The sequence below is a fragment of the Anabrus simplex genome, chromosome 3, assembly GCF_040414725.1.
Source record: "Anabrus simplex isolate iqAnaSimp1 chromosome 3, ASM4041472v1, whole genome shotgun sequence".
Classification (NCBI taxonomy): Eukaryota; Metazoa; Arthropoda; class Insecta; order Orthoptera; family Tettigoniidae; genus Anabrus; species Anabrus simplex.
In genome coordinates this window covers 4,084,191-4,110,548 of record NC_090267.1, presented here as the reverse complement: position 1 = coordinate 4,110,548, position 26,358 = coordinate 4,084,191, and the positions used below count along the sequence as shown (strand labels likewise).

Below are 26,358 nucleotides of genomic sequence, written 5' to 3'. Positions count from 1 at the left end.
GACTTTCGTTCTATTAGCTTCACCCAGGCAGCGCTTCCGCCTCTCTATGTTATTCTAGCTCGTTGGTGATAAAACACTTGAAAATGTAAAATTGTATTTTTAAGTTTTAAAGTGTAGGGAGTAGCGCTAGTTTGGTTTCGAAATGGTTGGATTGTTGTTTAATGTTCATGTTCAATTTTTTTGTATTGTTTGAATTGGTCATATCGCAATAGTTTGCTCACTTTTCTTTCGCAGACTGTGCTATTTCTCTTCGATTTCCTTCAAGTAATTGAGATTATATCTATTTGAAACTCTGTTCACAACCTTTAATATAGGCCTACTGTTGATAAAGTTGGAATACTGTAGCCAGCCTCCTACATCACAACGAAGAACTTAACATCGTACGGCACCTCTTACAAAATCAGGTAAGTTTTATTGCCCAACACATATTTTCATACAATAACATTTTTTAAAAAATACCGGTTTTGATGTTTCTTTCACCGTTTGAAAGATAATAATTCCCAGTTATGTAGGCTATGTGTCATCCGGGATTCCCTCGAGAACCGTGATTTAACGAAGAATGGCAGCAACAGAAACTGCTTATAGCGAATACATGTTAGGTACTGTCACGCTATGTTTTAAGTGGCTCATGTGAATCAAATGAGAGGAAAACATACGCTCGCTACCTTTAAAATTGAATACGCTCCTATTGAACAGAGAAGCACACCAAATATACCTGAAATTCGATTTCCTAGAAAATAGTTTATACAACCTTTCTACATATCTCAATAGTTTTCTAGAGAAAACTCAGGCCGATGACCTTAGATGTTGGCCCCTTTTAAACAACAAGCATCATCATAGAGAAAACTCTTTTGCTGTGGTTTTGGTGGTTGTCTTACCCTTGGTTTCTCATGTAAAAACTATCTGAGATTTGGCGAGCATACAACTGGTACATTTGATTAATGTAGAGGCTACTTACTATTACAGTGTATCTTAAGGGTATCCTGCAGGGAAATGGAATGAAGGCCAAGTCATAGGAAAATGTACATTTGGGAACCCTAAAAGTGAATACCCTTCCTACGTACTTATTCTATTAAATAATGGAGTCAGGGAGTGTACTTAGAATTCTATTCCCTAGAAAAATGTTCCTAAGTAGTTCCTGAAAAACATACATTTATATGTTTTATTTTCACATCACCTTTTAGGCAGCCATGTAGTAAAAGAAAATGTGAAGCAAGTCAGAGGAAAACATTTGCCACAGGCTCTTAAAAGTGAATGAGCTGCCTGAACAGTTAGTTCCTACTGTACACTGGAGTAGAGCAGGTATACTTAAAATTTTATTCGCCAGAAAAGAGCTAATATGAATTTTCTTCATAACTGAAATAATTTCACAGAAAATAATGTTTCTGTTTTGGTGCATACTTTTGACGTTTGGAGTGTTGTGTCATTACGTTGATGAATAAAATGACACACAGGATGGCAGAAGCTGTATTATTTAATTTGAGAACTGCTGCACATATTTGTGTGAGATTCACTGCACCCACTTACCCTCTCATCCTTTTTTTTTTTTTTACTTTTTGCAGTAACCAGGTGCAAACCATGTCATGTTGGGTTCCACGTGATGCCATACGGCGGCACACAGGTCTTGAAATCAGAGTTGGTGTGACACCATATGGTGGCACAGCAGAGTTTTGGGCGATGTGCTGTAGAAAATCAGCTGTGACATCTATGCGCGTAAAACTGGTACTGCATGAAGTGCGAACTACAGGGTCTATTCCTGCTATTTATTGCTACTATGTGCCACCATATGGCGCCACAGTATTCTTCCATAACCACTGACTGGCCCGTGATCATTCTTACATGTGAAAGCACCCCAGGTATTGTTTTTTTCCTCATTTACGTGCGAATTATCATTTGGTTTGTATAGCTGTGCAAAAATATAAAGAAATGGAAGATATTGGCAATATTCTTGGTAGAAATGGTGACTTACCAAGAAGAGAATTAGTGAATTGGATATTTGTGAATTACTTATGGATTCTGATGGAGAGAAAGATGTAAGTGTTGATGACAGTGAGTATAACGCTAGTGACGATGAGTGCCCTGACAGCATGATGAATGTATCGAGTGATGTGGAAGACAGTTATCACATTATAGGTGGGGATGATGCTGGTGCAAGTGGTGTACACAATCATGTGAACAATGATGACTGAGGTCCGTGTGTAGGGACACAGAAAGATATTCCATTTACAAGCCAGGAGCATCTAAATCTTCAAATTGATACTTCTTCAGCCACAGGAGCACGCACATCAAGAATTTTGAATCGGTCTACAACTAAACCTCAAAAAGAATAAAGAGCAGACCGATGGCCACATGACCCTTTTAGTCACCTTTTACGATGGGCAGGGATTACCTGTGGATTTATTCACCTCTTGCCATCCACAGGTGGTCCAACAGATGGTACCAAACCACAATCTGTGTCCGCGCCTAGCTCGCCCCTTTTCAGTTGCCTCTTACGACAGGCAGGGTATACCGGGGGTGTATACTTCATCTGTGTCCCCCACCCACAGGGGGTAACAATATGTAATGTAATATAAGGACTTGTTTTGCATTTCAGCAGGTTTTTGTAAATATTGTGTTAGTTTGAATTATCACATAAATTTGACATATTTTAAATTTGTGTTGTACATTCCATTTAAAACATCAAAAAATTCTGTGACACCGTATGGCATCACGCTATATTTTATGCTTAGAAAAAATTGATGTGACACCATATGGCGTCACACATGACCTTGGTGTGATGAGATAAAGTTTACTTAGTACATCATATTAATATATCCCAAGATTATATAAACAGCCTACAAGACATATAATTGCTGTGGCACTAGCGGAATGCTATTGAAATTTATGCCTGGCACCAGTGGAATAGTGTGCTACAATCGGCTTGGCACTCAACATGATATACCAACTGAATCTGTTTCAATTCAAGGACAGTATACTAACGCCACTTGTGAGTCTCTCATATTTTGAATGCTTTTGATTGGAAAGAACTTGAATGGATTAAACAAATGATAAAACAAACATAGGAAAACACTCGGTCAGCTATCACAGCATGGAGGTTTACTGCAACATACATCACTAGTATAATATAACATTAGATTGTTTAACATCCATTAAGTCACAGCCTTCCAGATTCTTAACATTCTCCAAGTTATTTTGACAAATTTTAGTGATATGTCTTGGGAACATACTGTTCTTTAGAGAACCGTGTTACACTATATTTATATGCAGGCTGATTATCCCATATATATTCCATTATTAAAACATGAATATTAATCATTTATAAATTTTGCTTTGAATTTGTACTTACAGAGAAACATTAAAAACACTCCCTTGTGTGTGTTAATAGTCTGGTTACGTTGGTTTTCTGTCCTTGAGTGTACACACATGGCACATGTTTGGGAAAACAACGGAGACAGTCTTTCTGAGGTCATAAAAAGGCAGGTGTGGAGTGAGTGTCTGCCATTGTTATGACAACTGCTGAACTCAATTGTGACTTGCAGTAGGCAAGGGGGCCTGCCATTACAATGAAACTTCTCTCACTGGGGCTTTGCATAAGAAACGGCATATGGCAATTTTCCCATTGTGTTTCTGGGGTAATGCTAAGAGCTATGCAATTTAATAAATTCTTTCAACATGTACACTACTTCACCTAGAATTCCTTAGTGAGGCATGGGCACATCAGCTAGTAACATTATAGGGAAGTGAAAATTATTTAAATCTTACATGGAAATCCTTTTAGACGTGAGACGTGTTCATTACGATGTCCTGGGATTCATCATCCTGCCCCCAGAAGTACATTTAGTTTTATAGCCTGATGAAATGTAACATGCACCATTCTCCAATGCTGAATTAGCTACTAGCATTGTTATTGACTAATAATCAGATATAATGTCATTCCCAGCAATGATGGGAAATACCTTCCATTTCTTACTTGGGAAGCATAAGAGCATAGTAAATAGGACCTATCTTTGCACATCCAGGCCAATCTCTGCCATGAGAACAGTGGCCCTTTTGGGACAACACTCTCTGCAGGATGTTTTCTGTCCACACACCAAGAAAAAAGGTCATTTAGTCATTTTCCTACACTTAATAATGTACATCAATCATCTTGTCCCTACTTCCTAATTAATTTACCTTAATGACACAGACCTAAGTGCAGGAACATGGCGTCATATGGCAGAACTTACTTCATTGATAACAAATGTAATCTGTATGATCTGAGGAGCACACCAACTCGCCCTGAAAATAAAACTCCAGGTCACTACACATCATAGGAATGGTTCAGGAGTCTAGCAAAGAGTTTGAAATTTCCAGGTAGCTGGTTTTTAATGTCTGTACGCTGAGGTGGGAAATATTAATTTGGGAGGGTAATACCAATGCCCTGTTTTTTATAATGCAGTAGACTTCTTTTACACTAATGTATACTCTGTAAAGTACATATCCACCCATAGAAGATGCAATAAGTTCTAGGAAGAACCTGGTTTCATTTACTAATAGTTAGCATATGCCTTTTAATGCCAGTATAGTCAGGGGACGTGTTGGGTTTGCCTTGTGGAGGTCTTTTGTTAACCGTATATTCCGAGGACTTGTTTGGCTCACCTTGTGGAGGTTTCTTATTGCAGGTATGTTCTGAGGACATACATTAATTCAATACGGAACCCATAATGAAGTTTATAACCTTGAATGTTCTGAGGACATGTTGGGATCGGCTTGTGGAGGTCTTTTGTTGCTGGTATATTAAGAGGACATGTTCGGCTCACATTGTGGAGGTCTCATATTGCCAATATAGTCTGAGGACATGTTCAGCTCACCTTATGGAGGTGTTTTATTGCTGGTATAGTCTGAGGACATGGACGGCTCGCCTTGTGGAGGTCTCTCGTTACTGGTAGTGTCCAAGGACATGTACGGTTCGCCTCGTGGAGGTCTCTTATTGCTGGTAGTGTCCAAGGACATGTTCGGCTCACCTTGTGGAGGTCTCTGGTTGCTGGTAGTGTCTAAGGGCATGTTCGGTTCGCCTCGTGGAGGTCTCTTATTGCTGGTAGTGTCCAAGGACATGTTCGGCTCACCTTGTGGAGGTCTCTGGTTGCTGGTAGTGTCTAAGGACATGTTCGGCTCGCTTTGTGGAGGTGTCTTATTGTTGGTATAGTCTGAGGACATGGACGGCTCGCCTTGTGGAGGTCTCTGATTACTGGTAGTGTCCAAGGACATGTACGGTTCGCCTCGTGGAGGTCTCTTATTGCTGGTAGTGTCCAAGGACATGTTCGGCTCACCTTGTGGAGGTCTCTGGTTGCTGGTAGTGTCTAAGGACATGTTCGGCTCGCCTTGTGGAGATCTCTTATTGCTGGTGGTGTCCAAGGACATGTTCGGCTCACATTGTGGAGGTCTCTTATTGCTGGTATAGTCTGAGGACATGGACGGCTCGCCTTGTGGAGGTCTCTGGTTGCTGGTAGTGTCCAAGGACATGTTTGAATTGCCTTGTGGATGTCTATTATTGCCGGTAGTGTCCAAGGACATGTTCGGCTCGCCTTGTGGAGGTCTCTTATTGCTGGTGGTGTCCAAGGACATGTTCGGCTCACCTTGTGGAGGTCTCTTATTGCTGGTATAGTCTGAGGACATGGACGGCTTGCCTTGTGGAGGTCTCTGGTTGCTGGTAGTGTCTAAGGACATTTTCGGATTGCCTTGTGGAGGTCTCTGGTTGCTGGTAGTGCCCGAGGACATGTACAGTTCGCCTTATGGAGGTCTCTGGTTGCTGGTAGTGTCTAAGGACATGTTTGGATTGCCTTGTGGATGTCTATTATTGCCGGTAGTGTCTAAAGACATGTTCGGCTCACCTCGTGGAGGTCTCTTATTTCTGGTATAGTCTGAGGACATGGACGGCTCGCCTTGTGGAGGTCTCTGGTTGCTGGTAGTGTCTAAGGACATGTTTGGATTGCCTTGTGAAAGTCTCTTATTGCCGGTAGTGTCTAAAGACATGTTCAGCTCACCTCGTGGAGGTCTCTTATTGCTGGTATAGTCTGAGGACATGGACGGCTCGCCTTGTGGAGGTCTCTGGTTGCTGGTAGTGTCCAAGGACATGTACGGTTCGCCTTATGGAGGTCTCTGGTTGCTGGTAGTGTCTAAGGACATGTTCGGATTGCCTTGTCAGGTCTCTGGTTGCTGGTAGTGCCCGAGGACATGTACGGTTCGCCTTATGGAGGTCTCTGGTTGCTGGTAGTGTCTAAGGACATGTTTGGATTGCCTTGTGGATGTCTATTATTGCCGGTAGTGTCCAAGGACATGTTTGGCTTGCATCGTGGAGGTGCTTTTGTTTCATCCTATGGACACCCTCTGGGTGTAGGTATGTGAGAGTGCAACCCGGTGTCAGCTCATAGCCTCCTCCTGTCATTAATAATACCCAGGTGTCTGCTCAGAGCTTAGCATCACCATCCAAAGGATGAATCATTGACAACAGTGTTATAGCCATCACCCCATCCTTAAAATTAAAGAAAATTTTGATGATCTGACATCTTGTAGAAATGTACACTCATACAATACACAGAGAAGGAATAATTTGGATTTACCATACGTTAGATTGAAAAAGACACAAGAAAGTTATAGATATACCATACCGTGGCCCAACAGCCCCAAAGGGCCATGGCCTCCAAGCGACCACTGTTCAGCCTGAAGGCCTGCAGATTACGAGGTTTTCATGTGGTCAGCATGATGAATCCTCACGGGTGTTATTTTTCGCTCTCTAGACTGTGATCGCTATCTCACCGTCAGGCAACTCCTGAATTGTAATCATGTAGGCTGAGTGGACCTAGTAAAAGCCCTCGAATACAGGTAAAAATCCCTGGCCTAGCCGGGGGTCGAACCTTGGGGCCTCAAGTTAAGAGGCAGGCATGCTTTCCACTATACCATGGGGCCTGCAAATTATAGATATAATGGAATTAAATTATTCAATAAACTATCTACCAAATGGAATGATATGCCCTTAACTAAGTTCAAAACATATCTAAAAAGGCTGATATTAAACAGGTTTTACTCACTAAGTTATCTGAATTTGAAGAAAAAGTAACATCATTTTCAAGTGGCGAATATCAAAGTCAGCACCTTCCTAACAGGTAGGTAAGACTGGTAGTTATGATTAGCTCCACGGTTACTATTCAATAGCCAAATAGCCCAAAGTGTCATGATAAGCTTTTATTTTACTTTTTAGTGTATATATACCTTGTATGTGCAGTGCTCTCATTAATGACAATTAGATGTATTTATATTTTTAAATCTGTAATTGATAAAATGTATCTGACTTTGTATGTTGCAGCTGTATGTTGTCTAGCAGCATTAAACTGTATTATTATTATTATTATTATTATTATTATTATTATTATTATTATTATTATTATTATTATTATTGGTATTATTATAACACTGCAGAGAAGTTTAGAACTGAACCCAGACTTCTTATATGCAATCTTGTGAATTAGTAATTGAATACTACCACTTCTCGTAACCAAGTTTCTGATGGTGAAACTTTTTCCATCAGCAGGACTTGAACCACCTGGGACAGTGTCAGACAGTAGGAATAATCATGGCCTCTATGTGGGCAGTTTACTAATGGTGTATTAAAAACAAACCAAACCTCATGGCACTACAGCCCTTGAAGGGCCTTGGCCTACCAAGCGACCGCTGCTCAGCCCGAAGGCCTACAGATTACGAGGTGTCGTGTGGTCAGCACGACAATTCCTCTCGGCCGTTATTCTTGGCTTTCTAGACTGGGGCCACTATCTCACCATCTGATAGCTCCTGAATTCTAATCACATAGGCTGAGTGGACCTCAAACCAGCCCTCAGGTCCAGTTAAAAATCCCTGACCTGTCTGGGAATCGAACCCGGGGCCTCCGGGTAAGAGGCAGGCACGCTACCCACGCCACGGGGCCGGCAGTGGTGTATTACTAAAGAAAAATATTGCTTTAGAAAACTAAAATGCATTTCAGAGTATTGTAATAGGCAATTCAAAATAACATTAAAATCAGAAGTGATGTGGCAACAAGAATAGCTTATAAAAGGTATGTACTACCAGTAGAACAAGGTATATAAGATAGTAAAACATTTCTTTGGCTTATGTAAGTAAGAAAAACGTATGGGGGCCGATGACCTTAGAAGTTAGGCTGCTTTAAACAGCAAGCATCATTATCATAAAACGTATGGTATTTTCATTGTGTTAAAATACTGCAGTGATATATTAGAGCTCTGGGAATGATTTCTTTTGGATTTTATTAGATGTGTTTGTGAAAATACCAACTGGTTGAATAGAGGGCAGTTTTGGTTTCAGAAAAGTTACCTCAGTGATTTGAGCCTCACCGTCATAATCTACTAAAGGCCTTGTCACTGTAGTCACATCTGGCTATCTTCTGCTAGCCTCTTCATGTTGCTATATGAACCATAGGCCAGTTCATCAATAGAATTCCTGCTGTATGATGTTCTTCATTGTATCCTGTGTCTCTTTCCCAGTACTTTACCTTTGATGACTGTTCGGAGAAGAGATTCATGTCTCAGTACGTGTCCAAGGAACTTTGTTTTTCTCTTTTTAATTGTGTTCAGTAAACATCAGTCCTGTGTTATGTTTAGGTCATTTGTGTTTTTATCCATGGAACTTGTTTCTCCAAGACCACATTTCTGCAGCCTCAAGTTTTGTATAACCTGGACATTAGGGAAACAGGAAGAACAAAACTTGAGGATTTGATCCTCTATTGGGTGGCTGGAGAGAGTTGGGCGCATCCTCCTCACAAGGCAGTATTGTTGCAACTTTGTATTCCTATGCAAATAGAAGATATGAGGAAAGAATTAGAATCAGGTGTAAGGCCTTTTGTAGCTGACATTATTCTGTAGAGAGTAGTAAATATGACATGGTTTTGAGGTGGACAGCCTGAATAATCCTGGCCATTAGTGAGGGTTAACTTCTGATGTAATAAGAAAAACAAAATTATGAAAAGAAAGCACATTTCAGAGTATTGTAAATGTAATGAAAAGTCATTCTTTAAGTTACACCTAGGAGAAGAGTCTTGTTGATTGGTTGTTAATGTCTAGCAAGGATCACCCTAATTACTTCAGTGTTGGGAAGTAAAAGTATTTGAATTACAAGTAATGATTATTTTCAGAGCAATCTTTACTCATAATTTACTTCTAAAAATAAAATTGTAAGCATTACATTTTAGTAAGCAATAAGCATTGCTCAGGAGTTGGGCATCTTTGGAATCCCAGCGGTCGCAATGTGTCATGACAAGGACGTACGCTCATTCGTTTACTCACAGGTTATTTTGTACTACAAGGTTGAGATTACTGGGCAACCATCATCTATTAGCACTAATGTCTGACACCTGGAAAGTCAAGATATCAACAAAAGAAACAAAAGGGCTCCCCAGGCTTCAAGAAACCTAATAACTTTAGGGTCAGAAAAGAACAAGTATTAACCAAGAGAGGTCGGATAGGAAATATTTAACACAGGGAAGTGGAAGCAATGCAAGACTCAGCTAGTGGAACTGTGGTCACCAACCCACACTCCCAAGTTGAGAGACCCTGGTCCCACTTATGACAGGCAGGGGATACCATGGATGTTTTTCTACCACCCCCACTCACAGCAGTTACCTGGCTGAGAATGTGACAGTGAAGGGTTAAAGAATTTCTATTTTCCTATCTGAATATTTGAATTAGTTATCATGAAAACACGAATGTGACTTGCGAACTTTGCTTCAGAGTTTGTTTGGTCTCACCTGCTGGTGGTAGACACTTAGTCCATATGGTATAAAGCACAAAAGAGAGTATTGCCAGTTTGTTTGCAAACTTGGGTACCATTCAATCCCATGTGAAAAACTGTCAGTGATTCCTTAAAGGACTTGCATTCTGTGAATTACATCATAATCGTAATGTTACAGATTACATGTTGAAAAAATAATATTAATAGGGGCTTGCACCAAGTTTAATTGATATAAGAACTGGAAAAGAGCCAACTTTTTCTTGGTGGGCTCTGAAGACTTGGGAGTAAGGAGATGAGATGGTCGAGCAAGTGCATTCAGGGCAAATATTTCAGGTACCCTGTGGGAATCAACATCTATATCATCTGATGGCCAGGCAGGCATCAATTTTTGGTATTGAGACAGTCTTTCATAGTGTTTTGGCACTGCCGGTGGCTCCAAGTAGCCTATGCAGTGGCCTTCACTGTATGCACTAGCCATGTTTCTTGGTAGGTGTGCTATTTACCAACTTATGAGCCCAACTTAGCACACTGGGGTGAAACGCTGGCAACCAGGATTGAGTTACCTGGAAAATTTATAATGTCCAATAACCTACCATTTTATCCATGGAATTTACTCATTCATGACAAATAATTCAGATTCCCTATGGGAATCAACATCTATATCATAAGTGGTATGTTCCAGTCTGTCTGTGGAGAGATGGCGTGGAATGCTGCTAGTAGATGATTAAGTAAGAGTGGAGCTTTCAAAGGTAGGAATGATAATATGGTGATGAAGTTAGAATTCAAATGGACAAATTGGTTCAAATATTCATTTATTGTTGTAGTTTGTGAAAGGAAGGCACTAGTTAACAAATCATAGAATCAGCCCTAAATGCAAATCAGTGCTGACTGATTGATGAATAACAAGGGATAATGCAGAAGTATTTGCAAATTTGTTATATTTGGTAAATTCTCCAGATATTGCATGATGTTTGTCTGACCAGCCATGTGCTAATACAATCTGATCATCAGCGCCATAACCATAAAGGACTTTGGAATGATGATAAAAAGAAAAGTCAGTGAAAGTCATCCACAGGGCAGATCATGTATCACCTTATGTAATAAAATGTTGTATGGACCTACGTAGGTACCTCCTTCTCTTCGGTTACAATTTAATTTTCAAAACATCAACATTTACATCCTTGTGTAAAGTGTCTTAAGTTTGCCCAATATTTCAATCAGGTTAATCAGTCCAATTAATTGTCTGTATTGATGGGTGTGGCAAAGGTATATTATAGAATTAGTACATAAGAACTGCAGGGTCAAGTAAACTGCATGGGTTTCCTTCAGATTGATTTACAGTTAGAAATGGGGACAACTGAACAAGAGACTGTGTGTTTTCGGTCAAGTGGCAGCCCTGAAAATGGTGTTCAGTGTTTTCCCAATTTCACCTCATGCAAATGCTGGGGCTGTACCTTCATTAAGGCCAGGGTTGCTTCCTTCCTGCTCTTGGCCTTTTCCTACCCATCCTCGCCATAAGACCCATCAGTGTTGGTGCAACATATAGCAAATTGTAAACTTCATGCAGTCGGAACCAATCAGACAGATGTTATATTCTTTGATTTTGAGAAGGCTTTTGACAAAATTAATCATGATGTGTCTGAATAAATTAAATGAGATGATGTGTTTTCTCTGTTGCTGTCTGAGGAGGGTGGGGAATAATACATATGAGGAACATTCAGCTTAAACGTATATAGTAGGTAACATTCAATTGAAATTTTCTCACTTTTCACAGGGTCTTCTTAGCTAAACTTCTGCATGCATCATTCTGAAATCACCATAAACTTATGTGATTATATTTATTTTACAAAATAAATATTGTCAAGATAGTTTTTGCATGTTACAAATTTTGCAAATATTTTCACACACCACCACCATTTTCTCTTGTCATACAAATATTTAGTTTTGTTTTATTAATTAATTATTGTACATAGTCGAAAATAAATGAGGAATAAAATAAATTAAGGCCTTTGAAAGTATTCTTTCTAAGATATTTTTAAGACAATATTTCATGTTTTCCATTTCTGAAATGTTTTCATGATATATTTTTAAAAATAATTTCTATCAATGATACTATTACAAAATTTATTCAGTTTATAAAATCCTAGAATAGAAGTAAAATACAGTTTTTTTGCTATATCTTTGAAACTTTTTATGTTATACAGAAATCTGTTTTCAAAAATGCTAATTGTTGTAAACGAAATTACAGCAAAATGAAAAACTCATCCCTTGTGAATGTATGATTCATTCTTATTAGGTTCTATAGGCTTTCCAATGAAAGTATATGTCTATGAGATTCAGATTCCATGTAAATCTGGATGTCCTGTGGCTATGAGCATAATATCAACAGTCATGTGGACTGATGAACCTAACAATAATATTAGTAATAATAATATGTTCCTGGCTCATGTTTCAGTGGATCTATTTAACATCCCTTGCTCTATTTAAAACTACACAAGCTTTGTGAAATGGACTTGCAAGTAACTATCAAAGAGGAACCAGTCTGCCTCGAGGAAACAGGAAATACTTCACCTGTAAGTATCAATCCAGATAATTTTATGTTGATTAGATTTTAACCATCAGCAGTCGATCAAGTTGACTGGTTGTGTATCAGTTATTGAGAAAATATATCAGCATATTGCTATGTATTCTAAACTATCAGTTCCCACTGATCTGCATTTAAGGCAGTCACCCAGGTGGCAGATTCCCTATCAGTTGTTTTCCTAAATGATTGCAAAGAAATGGGAAATATATTGATCATCTCCCTTGATAAATTATTCCAGTCCCTTGTTCCCCTTCCTGTAAATTAACATTTGCCCCAATTAATCCTGTTGAATTCCAACTTTATCTTCATATTGCCCCCTTTTTCCCGGTCCAGCTCAGTCTGCACACGAGGGAACATGGGATGTCCGTCTTTAGGGGCAATTAAAAGGGGTATGATTGACGACCAAAGAAGCCACGGATTTACATTTATTACATGAGCCATCTTTAAACTATAATTACAAAACCTTCATGCTGACTCCAAATTTTAACATTTCATGTCGACAATATTGGATCTGACTGCACAATTGATCTGGAATTGTTCTTCAGTTCCGTAGGCAAAAGATTATCCGCTATAAAAATAACAAAATCAAAATTAGGCCTCCACTGGCTCCAAAAATCAAACTATTGAGGAAATGTTGTCCTGACATAATCATTTCCTAACAAAATCACTCTATCTACTTCCTCATGTGTACAAACTAACGCAGACTGTCAGTCAACCACGTGGAGAATAACTTGTTTAAATTCTTGTTATTAATTATTAATTTCCATTACTGCTCCAATCTAGGTAATTGTTAGCTACATTAATCAGTTAACATACTTCTGGCAAGTTATGCCATGACTCCAATAATTAAGAAATTACTTAACATTGGTAATTAATCAATTCCCTAATTGAAGATTAATTATGTCATGATTTGACTTTAAGATCACTGATAATTTTAAGGATAAAATCCCTATTCGTGGATTATTCACTACTAAAACCTTATTCATGACTACACACATTCTCATCTAATAATCGTTTGTTGACTTGAAATGATTTACTTTAAATTAAACTTTTTTACTCATTAAATTTTATAAGCCTACTTTAAATTTCCAGATAGTCAGCTCTTACATGGTTAAATCATTGCCTTTATAATTGAAAAAAAGATCTTTCCTCATATATTTAAATTCATTGGCTTCAAATCCTATCACTAGAGTTATTTAACGGCAATAAATGTTGAAATAAACACTTCCACAACAAGAATTTGACCAATACAACGCTCGAATACTCTACATCATTACGGTGAATGCATGATCAGACTACAACACAATGCACAAATTTCTTATCTGAAAATATAACTATCTACACCACTCATTCATTCACACAGAGGATACATGACAAATTTTATATACATATTATTTACAATCAAATCCTAGTCGAGGTATTATTCCTTAGTGATTTGTAGTACTAATTGGGGTTACCAGAATTGAATAGACGACCTTTGAGTCCATGAAGCTGTTCGGCAATATGCATGACACATGATTGAATTTAGGTGATCACTTGAAATAAAGTAACCATAATATTTCGACGGCGATCGATATGAATTAGATGCAACTATAGGATCTGACAGGAAAATATTCATCACCACCATCAGGTTAGGTAATGACTTGAATTGACAAACACATGGCCAGTAACTTTAAGTAAGTTGCTGCTAATCACAGATCATATTATTATGGAGAGAGGATGTTTCACCCGTTCTACAACACATACTTCATTGAATTTTTCATGGGTGCGGAGTCGAAGAAACTGGGTTTTATCATCAAGGATCAGTATCGTGAATTCATCTGAGAGGCAGACCTAAAATATACAATGCCAGTGTAAGAAAGTATCTTATATCATGAGAACACAAGAAATTGCATGTACAATTTTACAGACCTCATTCCAATCTTTCTCTGGCCAATTTTTGTGATCCGTAGCCCACTGAAGCCTGGTTGGTTTCATAGCAGTTGTTAAGTTAAGTAAGGAATGCGGAGTACTTAGTAATAAGAAGCCGAGTGAAAAATTGCATGAAATCCGTTGTTATTCCCTGTTTAACAAGTATTTGCCTTTTTGAAGAGCAAAGCTGTAATATTTTCCATTGTTAGTTCTACAGCTTGTCCATTCATGAGTTATTTATTCTTTTGAGACTGCTAGATATATCAAGAGGTTGGCAAGTCCTGAAATAGTGTCGTGTCATTGTTGGTAAGCCTGGAACTTCAGCACTATTGGCGCGCAAGTTGTGTATTACTATTGTCCGTTGATGTCCTATAGTTATTGTGGTCTATTGGTTCTCTTGTAATGTTTGTAACTACAAGTTACTTTTACAGTAAGGAATGCGGAGTACTTAGTAATAAGAAGCCGAGTGAAAAATTGCATGAAATCCGTTGTTATTCCCTGTTTAGGGATTCTAACCTACAAATTGAGACGGGGAAGCATTGTGACATAACTCTTCGTAAGAAAGCCATAATTTCTACATTATTGCCCCACTATCAGTATAAGCAATGGCAGATTGCATCAATCGTGGGGGTTTCACAGTCATCGGTGAGAGATATCGCCAAAAAATGAAAACAAGCACACCTCTTGACTCATGTCGCAGAGGTCGGTGGGGCAGAAAAAGGATAACTTCACCCAGAATTGACAGAATAATTTGAAATTATGCAACACAAATTTGTCTTACACCTGCTAAAGTGTTAACCAATAAACTTTGGAATGCTGGGATTGCTTTATCGCAAAGAACTTTTGAGCGGCGTTTCAAAGAGATGGATCTGAAGTGCCACCACCCTTTAAAGAAACCGAACTTAACAACTGCTATGAAACCAACCAGGCTTCAGTGGGCTACGGATCACAAAAATTGGCCAGAGAAAGATTGGAATGAGGTCTGTAAAATTGTACATGCAATTTCTTGTGTTCTCATGATATAAGATACTTTCTTACACTGGCATTGTATATTTTAGGTCTGCCTCTCAGATGAATTCACGATACTGATCCTTGATGATAAAACCCAGTTTGTTCGACTCCGCACCCATGAAAAATTCAATGAAGTATGTGTTGTAGAACGGGTGAAACATCCTCTCTCCATAATAATATGATCTGTGATTAGCAGCAAGGGTAATGGCCCTCTGTATATTATTCAAGGCACAATGGGGAAGGATCAGTACGAGCTGGTGATAAGGAACAAACTTTTGCCTCAAGTCTCAGAATGGTTCCCGAAAAATTATTTTACCTCCATGCATGAATCAGCACCATGCCACAAGGCTAAATCGGTAACAGCGTTCGTACAGAATCAAAAAATTCATGTATTGGACTGGCCAGTCAACTCGCCTGACATGAATCCAATAGAAAATATTTGGAAGGCACTGAAAAAAGAAATGACCAAACAAGGTGTCATTACAAGCAAGAACATGCTCCTGGAAAGACTTAATAAGGTTTGGAACAGCCCATATATGGAGGGACAGGCAAGAAAATGCATTACGAGTATGCCAAGAAGGGTCTCTGCACTGCTTGTGGCTACGGGTGGCTTCACAAAATACTAAGCGTTTGATCATTACAAAGACAATTGTAGTTAAAAACTGTTTTTTGTGTGGAAAATGGTAAATAGAATATGTGAAATACAAATGAAATAAGATAATGCATGAAATATTCCCAGAAATATATTTATTTTGCCAAAATGTTAGCAAATCCATGTATTTTCAATCTGAGTAAAATAATTTGGCAGACTACTGTAGTATCACAACACAGTGTTCCCAAGACACATGCTTCTAAATAACTGTAATTTAATCCCACAGCATCCACCAATATTCCAGGTAAATTCAACATTAAGAGCACAATAACTTCATTCACAAGAATAATCAATTATCATTTATGCTTACGACCTTTAATTTAGCCTTTAACCCGGTCTTGTAATTGGAGTTTATTATTATAATTAATGATTACTAAATCTATCGTTGAACTCAAAATAAATCTGAAATTGAGAAGACATCTTCTTGCCAAAGTCTCGAATGACACGTAGATGAATCTTAAGTCAATTCAGTGCTTTGGAATAACACTCCATCCAATCTCATAATCCCAAAATATCATATTACTGGTTGAACTCAATGTTAAGTGAATGGTGAATTATTTTTAAGCTTCAATTAAGGTTAGGCATAGATTGGAAAATATTCTGAAGACTAACTATGTCTAACTACAGCAATAGAATGTCAAAGCTCAGTCATGGATGTAACTAACCCACCATTACCTCGAGAATAGGATGTGTGAAAATATCACTAAATATGTCAAAATTAAGCAAAAATACAAATTAAGGAAGAGAGATCATCTAGTTTCTACATAGGTGGAACAGAAATGTTTCAAGATGGTATTTAAATTTTATGATGGGTTCAATTCTCAATCAACACCTCCATTATGTCAGCACGTCAAAGTTAGAGGTGCCTCACACGTTTAGTACTTCAAGGTGGCAGGAAGGTTGATGTCCCACAATGATCTTGATGTTCCTCTTGAAGTGGTGAAGTGCATATTGAAGAGGTGACGATTCCTGTTGAATAGCTGCATTCTTCACGTACATATTTGAACGGTAACAATAACTGACACAATAGAATTTTAGTATATTTTTAGCCAAGTAATATTCACTGAATTAATGAACACAGCACATAACTGAAGGCTTGACGTTCGTATAAAATAATTAGGAGTTATTTTCTTAAATTAGATGATTTAGAAGATAACTCATTGTGTTAAAGTAAGTTAATGTTTGTGTTAAAAATGTAACAAAGTCCTCGTTGAATTTAGCAAGATGCAGTCCAGTAAGCAATCATAGGAGTACGTAATCTGCTCAAAGCCTAGTAGAATAATAATAGCAGAAACTTCAGAGTGTAAGCATTTATGAGTAGAAGAATATAGGAATATAAGATCAGAAGAGTAGAAGAATAAAAAGTATAAGAATATATGAGAGTGATTTATTATCTGCAAAATTTTTTATAACCTTTGGCTCGGAAGTGACAAGTCATTGGTTCACTGGGCCACTGTAATTTTCTCGGATTATTCTAGGCATGTTGGCAAGCGCTCAGCTGTGCACAAGCGCAGTGCCTTGCTTTGAGAATCCAGTTTGTCATCTGATGAATAGGCTGGCTTGATCGAAAATTGTCACGCCAATCAATACTTAGCTCAAACAACTTGTTATATGCTGGGAAGACTTGATGTTAATAAACTCTAACCCCTTCACACTGAATCAAATGATTTATGTTGGCTCACAAGTAAATATTAATCGGTCGCCAAACTTGTCGGGCACATTTCTCCCTTGGTTGGAGAATAATTTTTACAGTAGGGTAAATAATGATGTATCTGTCTCTGTTTAGTATTTTTCCTGCAAATTAGGAGTAAGTGCTGCACATTTATAGTGTTAACTTGACACAGCTGCTTGTTCCCTTGGTTCTAACTTCTCGCTAGGAGCGCGGCTCCTCAACATGCTGTCTCATAAGTTCAGACATCTGTCTATAAATTTCCTCAGCATGTCTACCAGTTATCATACGAATGTTATATGTGGTTTCCGGGACTCTCCCTCAGCGGATGATTTTCTTTTCTAAACATATGTTTACCTGACCGCTTGTTCTCTATTTAGGTGAATGGTAGACCTTTAAATTATCCGCGTTGTGGACCGCTTCATAAGACTTGTCCAAGATTTGAATCCTGTAAGAATTATTGCCAAATAACTTGATAATCTTGTAAGGTCCAACAAACAATGGTGCGAACTTAGCGTATATCTTACTGGTTGGTTCGGACATAGTTGGTTTCTTGAGTAGAACGTTCTCATTTAACCTGAGAGATCGATGGAATTTCCTTTCTCGTACCCTTCCTTGTCTTCTTTCAGCATGGTGCTTTGGAGATTTAATGGCATTTTCAATAATCTCAAGTGGAGTCTGTTTTGGAGTACTGGGACAAGAAATAATGCTATCCCACGGTCTCACAGCATATTGGTTAAAATACAGCACTGAGGGAATCAGAGAGGTGGCTTCGTGTCTTATGCCATTGGAACATTCCATAATAATAGCAAGTACATCCACCCATTTCCAATATGCATCTCCACAAAATATCCGGCAAAACTTTGTGAATTCCTACATCACGCATTCCACTGGATTACTAGATGAATGCCGGACTGCGTTCAAGGTGTGCTTAATATTTAGCTGGATCATTGCCCATTTGAACTCTTCTGAAGTGAATTGAGGACCATGATCTGTTAAAAGCGCTCCAGGTTTCCCGATGTGAGGGATGATGATGTGAGTGATTCTCCTCAGAACTGATATAGAGTTCACCTTCTGGATAGGATACAATGTTACATACTTAGAAGTGGGGATCTGGCCAAATAAAGCAATTGCATACAACTCTCTTGGCCCAGATGGTAGAATTAATGTAGGATTCTGCTGTAACAGATGGGAACTTGCTTTGACCCTCTGACAAGTGTCACACGTCCTCACGGTGTTCTTCACAAATATCCTTAACTCTTCCCATGTATTTGATTCTTGGATGGTTTCAATGGTCTTATCCACACCACCATGAACCGTAATTCGATGTGTGTGCCAAGATAATGGTCCGTGAAGTTTAAATGGAATTACAATCTTTAATTTCAGCTTAGCGGAATCTACAATTGTATAAAGTGTTCCATTGAAGTATCTACCTGCCTTTGAATTTTCCTGTGTTCCGGTTCGGCTGGAGTAAGCCTGTTTTCAAGGAAATTAATAACAGACCGCAGTTTAGAGTCTCTTCTCTGCGCTTGTCGAAGATAACGAAGCTTACGTAGGAATTTATGGTCTTCTGGTACTAGCTCAATTTGATGAATACCAAGAGCTTCAGAATTTGGATTCCTGCTTAGACAATCTGTCAAATGATTATTCTTCCCTGAACATTGTTCCAGTTGCAGGTTGAATTGTTGTACAAAGAATGTCAATCTGAAAACTCGTTCGAAAGCCATAGTAGTCTTAAGCATAAAAGTTCAGGCATGTTGTCCGGCTACATGGCTAAATGGTTAGCATGCTGGACTTTGGTCACAGGGGTCCCGGGTTCGATTCCCGGCAGGGGCGGGAATTTTAACCTTAATTGTTTAATTTCGCTGTCACGGGGGCTGGGTGTATATGTCGTCTTCATCCTCATTTTATTCTCATCACGACACGCAGGTCGCCTAAGGGAGTCAAATCAAAAGACCTGCATCTGGCGAGCCGAACTTGTCCTCGGACACTCGCGGCACTAAAAGCCATACGCCATTTCATTTCAGGCTTGTTGATCGGTTCTGATTATGATGGGAAATCTATAGCTTAATTTCTGCCAGTACTTAAGAGCATGTACGATTGACAGCATCTCCAATTCAGTGACAGTAGTGTTTTTCATGTTTCCGGGTTTTCCTGTTAACAAGTTGTCTCCTTTGGGTCCACTTCTTGAAACAACACAGCCCCAATTCCTCCGTCTGGAGAATAAAGGGTTTAGTAAAATCCGAATATCCTAGTTTAATGTTGTTTAACAGCATCTCCTTTGCTTGATCAGATTCAGCATTCCATTTACATCTGTTCCCTTTCCTCAGTAACTCTTGTAGTGGAGCAGCTGTCTGGGTATATTGCGGCCAGTTGTTCGCAAAATTGAATTGTCTCACCTGTTTAACCCGAATCGGCTTAGGGAAGTTATTGATGGCTTCGATCTTAATAGGATTTGGTCTCACTCCATTGCCATCGATGATATGTTCCAAGAAGAGTATCTCAAACTTACAGAAATTATATTTATTCAGATTGACATGGAAGCCTGCATCTGATAAGTTCTTCATAAGTTTCTGTAGCTTTACATGGTGCTCCACTAATGTTTCCGTGGTTATTAACAAATCCTCTATGTACTGGGTAGTGAAACCCTTTACCTCATCAGTTAAACATCGATCACGCGCCCTGATGAGTGCGGCACCAGCGTTACGTAATCTGAAAGCTCATCTGCGGAAAACGTACATCTGTTAGTTGTACACGAACCTCGTGAGAAGCCTGGATTTTTCTTCCAACATGATGTGGTAGGGCAAGGAAGTGAACTCGAATGAAGAGAAGTACTTCATGCCCTTAAATTTACGAATGACGTCGATAATATTAGGAGCCTGTTCAATCTCCGGGATTAGTTTTTCGTTGAAGGCACGCGCATCCAAACATACACGTAGTGATCCATCCGGATTAGAAACTACTACTAAGAATTAATAAATGGGTTTCGGGCTTTCATGATAGTTCCGTCCCTTTCCATCTCCTCAATGATCTTGCCTACGCTGGAGTTATATTTCTCTGGTGTCGGATAAGGTTTCTTCTTGAACGGCAACCAGTCAGTCACAAGAAGTGAATATTTGAAACTTGGAATTACGTTAGGTTTGGAATCGAAAAAGTTGTTATATTTCCACAATAAATTTAGAGTAGAGTTCGATCCGCATCTGTTCCGATAGCTTACCTTCACTTTGTTTGAATTAAGTCGAAAGGATGTGTACCATTCTCGCCCTGTTCTGAAATTATATCCATGGCCATAACAATTTCTTCGGAGACAATCTGGTCTTCAGTTTCCCTCAGAGATAAGGCGTTTAGATCTCTATAAAAGGAATGTTGATCATCTAGCTCTAAAGTATTGAATACATCGGTTTCAGACGAGTCAGTTTTCTTGAAATCAACTGAGTTTAATTTCATATCGACCTTGGCCTGGTATGTCATTAAGAAGTCAGCCCTAAGGTAATATTAAATTTAATATTCTTCATAGCCATAAATGTATGGGAAAATTTTGTATTCAAGATCTCAATATCTAGGAATGTTTGCTGTTTACAGGAAACTCATTTGTCGGGGATAATACCTTTAATTTTCACATGAGATACCGGAATGATTGGTATATCATTTCTACTTTGCAAGTCCCTTAAGAATGATGTCGAGATCACGCTGATAGTCGACGCAGTGTCTATCAAACATTTGAATTTTACTTGTGCTGAATTGATAGGTAGAATAGGTGAAGCTTCATGGTGGAGTTGTTCTGTTTCCTCCAATAAGTCCTCTGCCTTCGTCATCCAGGAATCCACCTCCACGACGATCCATTCATAGCGTCGGTCATTTACCGTCCTAGGATTCGAACTATCTTCTAATTCAACTCAATTTTTAATGGCACTTTGATTGTGTACGTTTCTCGCTTGATTTGGACATTGTGCTTTTAGCCTTTCTTCATTATATTGTAAGCTTTCCGCTCCCATAATATCAAGACTGGTGTCCTGGTAATGGATTGCACTTCTCCATTTCTCCTTCTCTTGCTTCTTATTCTGGAGATCCTTCACATAACGTAATATTTCTTTTTCTTGCTGGTCTCTCTCTCTCTCTCTCTCTCTCTCTCTCGGTTGGCGGTAGTTCCGTTTACTTCTCTATTCTCTACTGTTGTCCAAGTAGGGTCTTGCTCTGTTATTCCTACGTGAATTTTCATTTCCCCTGTTTCTGTTGCGATGGACTGGTGAACGATCGCGAGGTGAATTTCTAGTGTCACGGTTGCTTCTCCTGATTCTCCCTTGGTTAGTTGAGGTGTTCGTTCATCGTTATTAATTGTTGTCGCCTGATGAACTTGTGGTTCTGAGATGCCAGTACTACGGACTGGTTCTAATTGTCTTAACGTCGCTTCGGCCTGAACAGCTGTCTGCACATTTGAGGCAATCATAATCCGTAGTACGTCCGCCGGTAGTTGATGAATTGTGACTTTCACTACTTCTTGTTCAGGTGGAGGGGAGTCTAATTCTCTGAGTTTCCTCAATTGACTTGAAAAGAAGTTTGAATATTTAGTAGGCATCGAAGATGCGTCCTTTCGGGGGTATAGCTCAGTCTTCCGGTTGTGCTGAACGTCACTATTCCAGTACTTTTCCAAGAACGCCTTTTTAACCCTTCGAAATCTTCGAAAGGGAACCTAAATGCCATAAACCAGGTATGAATTGAGTTTTCCAGTATCGTTCAGTGACTCGAATTTGTCTCTGGCGGTATTTTAGCGTCGCAAAAATAATCCTGCAACTCGTTAATAAAGCTTTTAGGATCTTAGAAGTGAAGCTTTCACGGTGTGAAGAATTATTTAATTTATTTTCCGGGTTGAACCGTGTTGTACCAGCATGTGTAAGACTGAAATATCACACCAAGAACCGACGGACTGACCGTATTCTTCACGAAACCAGCATAAAACTCCTCAGAGAACGGATCATTGACACAAGACAGACTCTGGACTACCTCAACAATAAATTATTTCATCTCCACCTGCAACTTGCCAGCACTCTGTCGCTCAATGATTGGACCACGTTAGACAGCATTAGCAACACACAATCCCAGCGTACACTGGAACTAGCCACTGCCAAGCAAAACAAGAAATTCAACCGCCTCTTACAAAACAGAAACCGAAACCACCTGCTCCACTGAAGAAGAATGTAATAGTAAACCTCACAGACAAGCCACTCAGTGAACCCACTACCTCCGTCTTGAGAAAAGGACTCAACTACGCAGTAACTCCGAATAGTATACCGGTAGAAGAAATAATTAGCAAAGTAGAAATTGCAATCCGGCACCTTCCTACCGAATCTGCAGAGGAGATCAGACAGGATATATCATGTCTACTGAGATCCGCAAAGCCGCCGCCATCCAGTTTGACTAAAGAAGAAATTCATGCCCTAAAAACACTACGTCAAGATACGGAAACAATTATCCTACCCGCAGATAAACGCAACGCTACGGGGATAATGACACGCACAGACTACACTCGGAAAATAGAACAATTACTCACCGATTCTACATACAGGAAAATTAGGAACCCTACCAACCGCATTAAGAACAAACTCCACACACTAGTAAAAAATTCCAGTATCCCAGCCGAAATACAGAAGAAACTGATATCCTCGGACCCGATACCTCCAAAATTGTATGGCCTGCCTAAAATCCACAAAGAAGGCATACCTCTGCGACCTATCGTGAGCGCTATAGGCTCTCCCACGCACGAGATCGCCCGTTACCTAGCTGGACTACTTCAGCCACATACAGGAAACACTGAAACCTACGTGAAGGACTCCCGACCTTTCATCCAGCTCCTTAAGGACCAATCAATTGAAAGTACGGACCTATTAGTAAGCTTTGACGTCACGTCACTTTTCACCAAGGTGCCGCTAACAGAAGTATTTCCGCTATTAGATCAGAAACTTCCAGAAGACCTGTCAACACTAGCTAAAGAATGCCTTAGCGCCACTTATTTCTATTTCAACGGGGAGTTCTACGAACAGACAGAAGGGGCCGCGATGGGGTCGCCACTCTCTCCAATAATAACAAACATGTATATGGAACACTTCGAACAGAAAGCCTTAGCTACATCTGCCCTGAAACCGAAATGTTTTCTGCGTTTTGTGGACGACACTTTTGTAATCTGGCCTCACGGGAGCAATAACCTACAGCTATTTCTCGACCATCTCAACTCCATACACGTAAATTTTCAGTTCACCATGGAAATAGAAGTAGACGGAAAAGTACCGTTCCTGGATGTGCTAGTAATACGTAACCCCAATGGGACGCTGAGTCGCGCAGTATACAGGAAACCCACTCACACAGACAGGTACCTACACGCCTCGTCTCATCATCACCCATCACAAAAGCAGGCTGTCCTAACATCACTAGTGAACAGGGCCATAGCGATATCTGACGCAGAGCACCTCGAGGAAGAAAAAGAACACCTCACGGAAACCCTTAGGAAAAATGGCTACTCGCTCAATAACATCCGACGAGTCTTTAAAAAATCAGAAGAGAAGAAAGAAAAGACCGCCGCAGGAGAAAACAACGGGAAAGAAGAACTGACCCGCCAGAAAACAGCGACACTGCCATACATTAAAAACACTACAGACAGGATCGGCAAGATACTGGACAAATACAACATAAAAACTATCTATAAACCTCACCGTAAGCTAGCCCGTTATCTACCACCAGTAAAAGAAACAATAGAATTACAGGCCCCTGGAGTGTATCACATTGAATGTAGCTGCGGAGCTTGTTATGTAGGTGAGACAAAACGTCTGATCTCCACCCGCCTAAAAGAACATATCCGTCACACCAAGAACCAAAACACAGATATTTCAGCAGTAGCCAAGCATTCCTACGAAACTAGGCACGGAATATCATTTCACAAGACCAAGATCCTAGCAGCTATCCCTTGGAATCTGGAAAGGAAAATCCGCGAGGCTATCGAAATCAAGAAACATCCGAATAACATAAATTTAGAAGAAGGATACAAAATCAGTAATTCTTGGATGCCCATCATTCATAGTTTAAGACATACAGACCACAACATAAACACACGGGCCACAACCCCATTACATAACAGCGCGGGCAAGCCCCCGCTACCTGGCTGTGACATAAACTTTCCAGAAGCCTCGCGAGACAGCCAGGGCTTACGTCAGCCAGATAGGCTAGGATATAAAAGGCCAAGATCAAGGCCACTCTAGTAGTGTAAATTCTGCCTGGGAGACTGATTACCTCGGATCGAGTAGGGGTATTTCAGTCGCCTTGACAAAGAATACTGCAATGTATTCGAAACGTCGGCAAACTGTACGTGATATGCGTACAAGTACAACACGGTTCAACCCGGAAAATAAATTAAATAAAGCTTTAGGAGTTACTCCGCACGCGTTATTGAAATTTTTCAGTTGGTCTTCCTGGAGTCGGATGATGTTGATAATTTGTGTATGACGGGTGGTGTTTAATTGCGAAGCATTATTCAATATTCCTGGGGAAATGTTAACTGGATTTGTTCTGTTTGGTTCTAGGGTTGCACATGGGTTGAAATATGAGCAGTCCCCTCTAGGAGAGCTTGTTTCTCGAGTAGTGAGTGTATCAGTGTACTTGTGCTCTCATTCTGGATTTTTAACAAGTGCATTTTGTGAGCTAGTTCCTTAATTCCGTCGATATATACTTTCCTACTTTCGTCAGTGGTTTCTCTTCAACTCTCACCTTCTGAATTTCTTTTACGAGAGTCGATTGTTATAGATCTTATTTCATGTTGAGAGCCTCGTAAAAGTAATCAAACCGTTGTGAGCTACTGGTTTGGGCAGTTTTTAGTCCTTCGAGAATACTTTGCTCGAATTGTTTCAGATTCTCGTTAAGACCGATGAACTTTTCCGCCCAAGTCGAATTTGCGGCTGCCAAGTCCGAAATATTATCATCAATTTTCCCTTCGTCATTCTGGAAGGATTGTTCGACCTCGGTCTTGTGTTTATCTGTTGTCATTAGACTGTCTTGCTGAGCATGCGCTAATCGTTTACTAAATTCGTTTGACATGTCCGCCATCAATATTCTCCTGTACTTCATTTTTCATGCTCGCAAAATCACCAAATCACTCTCTACTGATGCTAACCGGCCACTTTTGAAGTTTTTCGATATTCTCATCATTTTGTTGCTGAATATCGTTTAACATTACATTGAGAGTTTTACAGATATTGTCGTTAAGTGAGTCTTCGATATTGTTTTGTGTCTCACTGAACCTGTTACTGAGTTGGCCTCAGGGACTCTGAACTTTGGAGCGTGGGTTGGCGACCACGGGGTCCTCAGCTGAGTCCTGGCATTGCTTCCACTTACTTGGGCCAGGCTCCTCACTTTCATCTATCCTATCCGACCTCCCTTGGTCAACTCTTGTTATTTTCCGACCCCGACGCTATTAGGTTTGCGAGGGCTAGGGAGTCTCTCATTTTCACGCCCTTCGTCGCCCTTGTGTTTCTTTGACCGATAACTTCATTTTTCGAAGTGTCGGATCCCTTCCATTTTTCCCTCTGATTAGTGTTATATAGAGGATGGTTGCCGAGTTGTACTTCCTCTTCAAACAATAATCACCACCACCACCTGTTACTGAGTGTTTTTTCGAGATGGTTTTTTGTCTCATTAAATCTCTTTTCTATATTATCTTGATTAGCCATAAGATTTTCAGTAAGGTTAGCTATTGCCCCCTGCGTTCTCCTCTCC

The 26,358-nt window shown here is 39.6% G+C and overlaps 1 protein-coding gene across 1 annotated transcript in view; it reads left to right on the top strand.

Annotated features, from left to right (window-relative positions):
- Nucleotides 1-289: 289 nt before the first annotated feature.
- LOC136866907 (gastrula zinc finger protein XlCGF57.1-like) overlaps nucleotides 290-26,358 on the top strand; it is a 125,587-nt gene continuing 99,518 nt past the window's right edge. Inside the window, exons 1-2 of the mRNA XM_068226895.1 lie at nucleotides 290-404; nucleotides 12,230-12,347. Coding sequence (XP_068082996.1) covers nucleotides 12,282-12,347 — 66 coding nt within the window. The 5' untranslated portion in view covers nucleotides 290-404; nucleotides 12,230-12,281. The remainder of the gene's footprint in view (nucleotides 405-12,229; nucleotides 12,348-26,358) is intronic.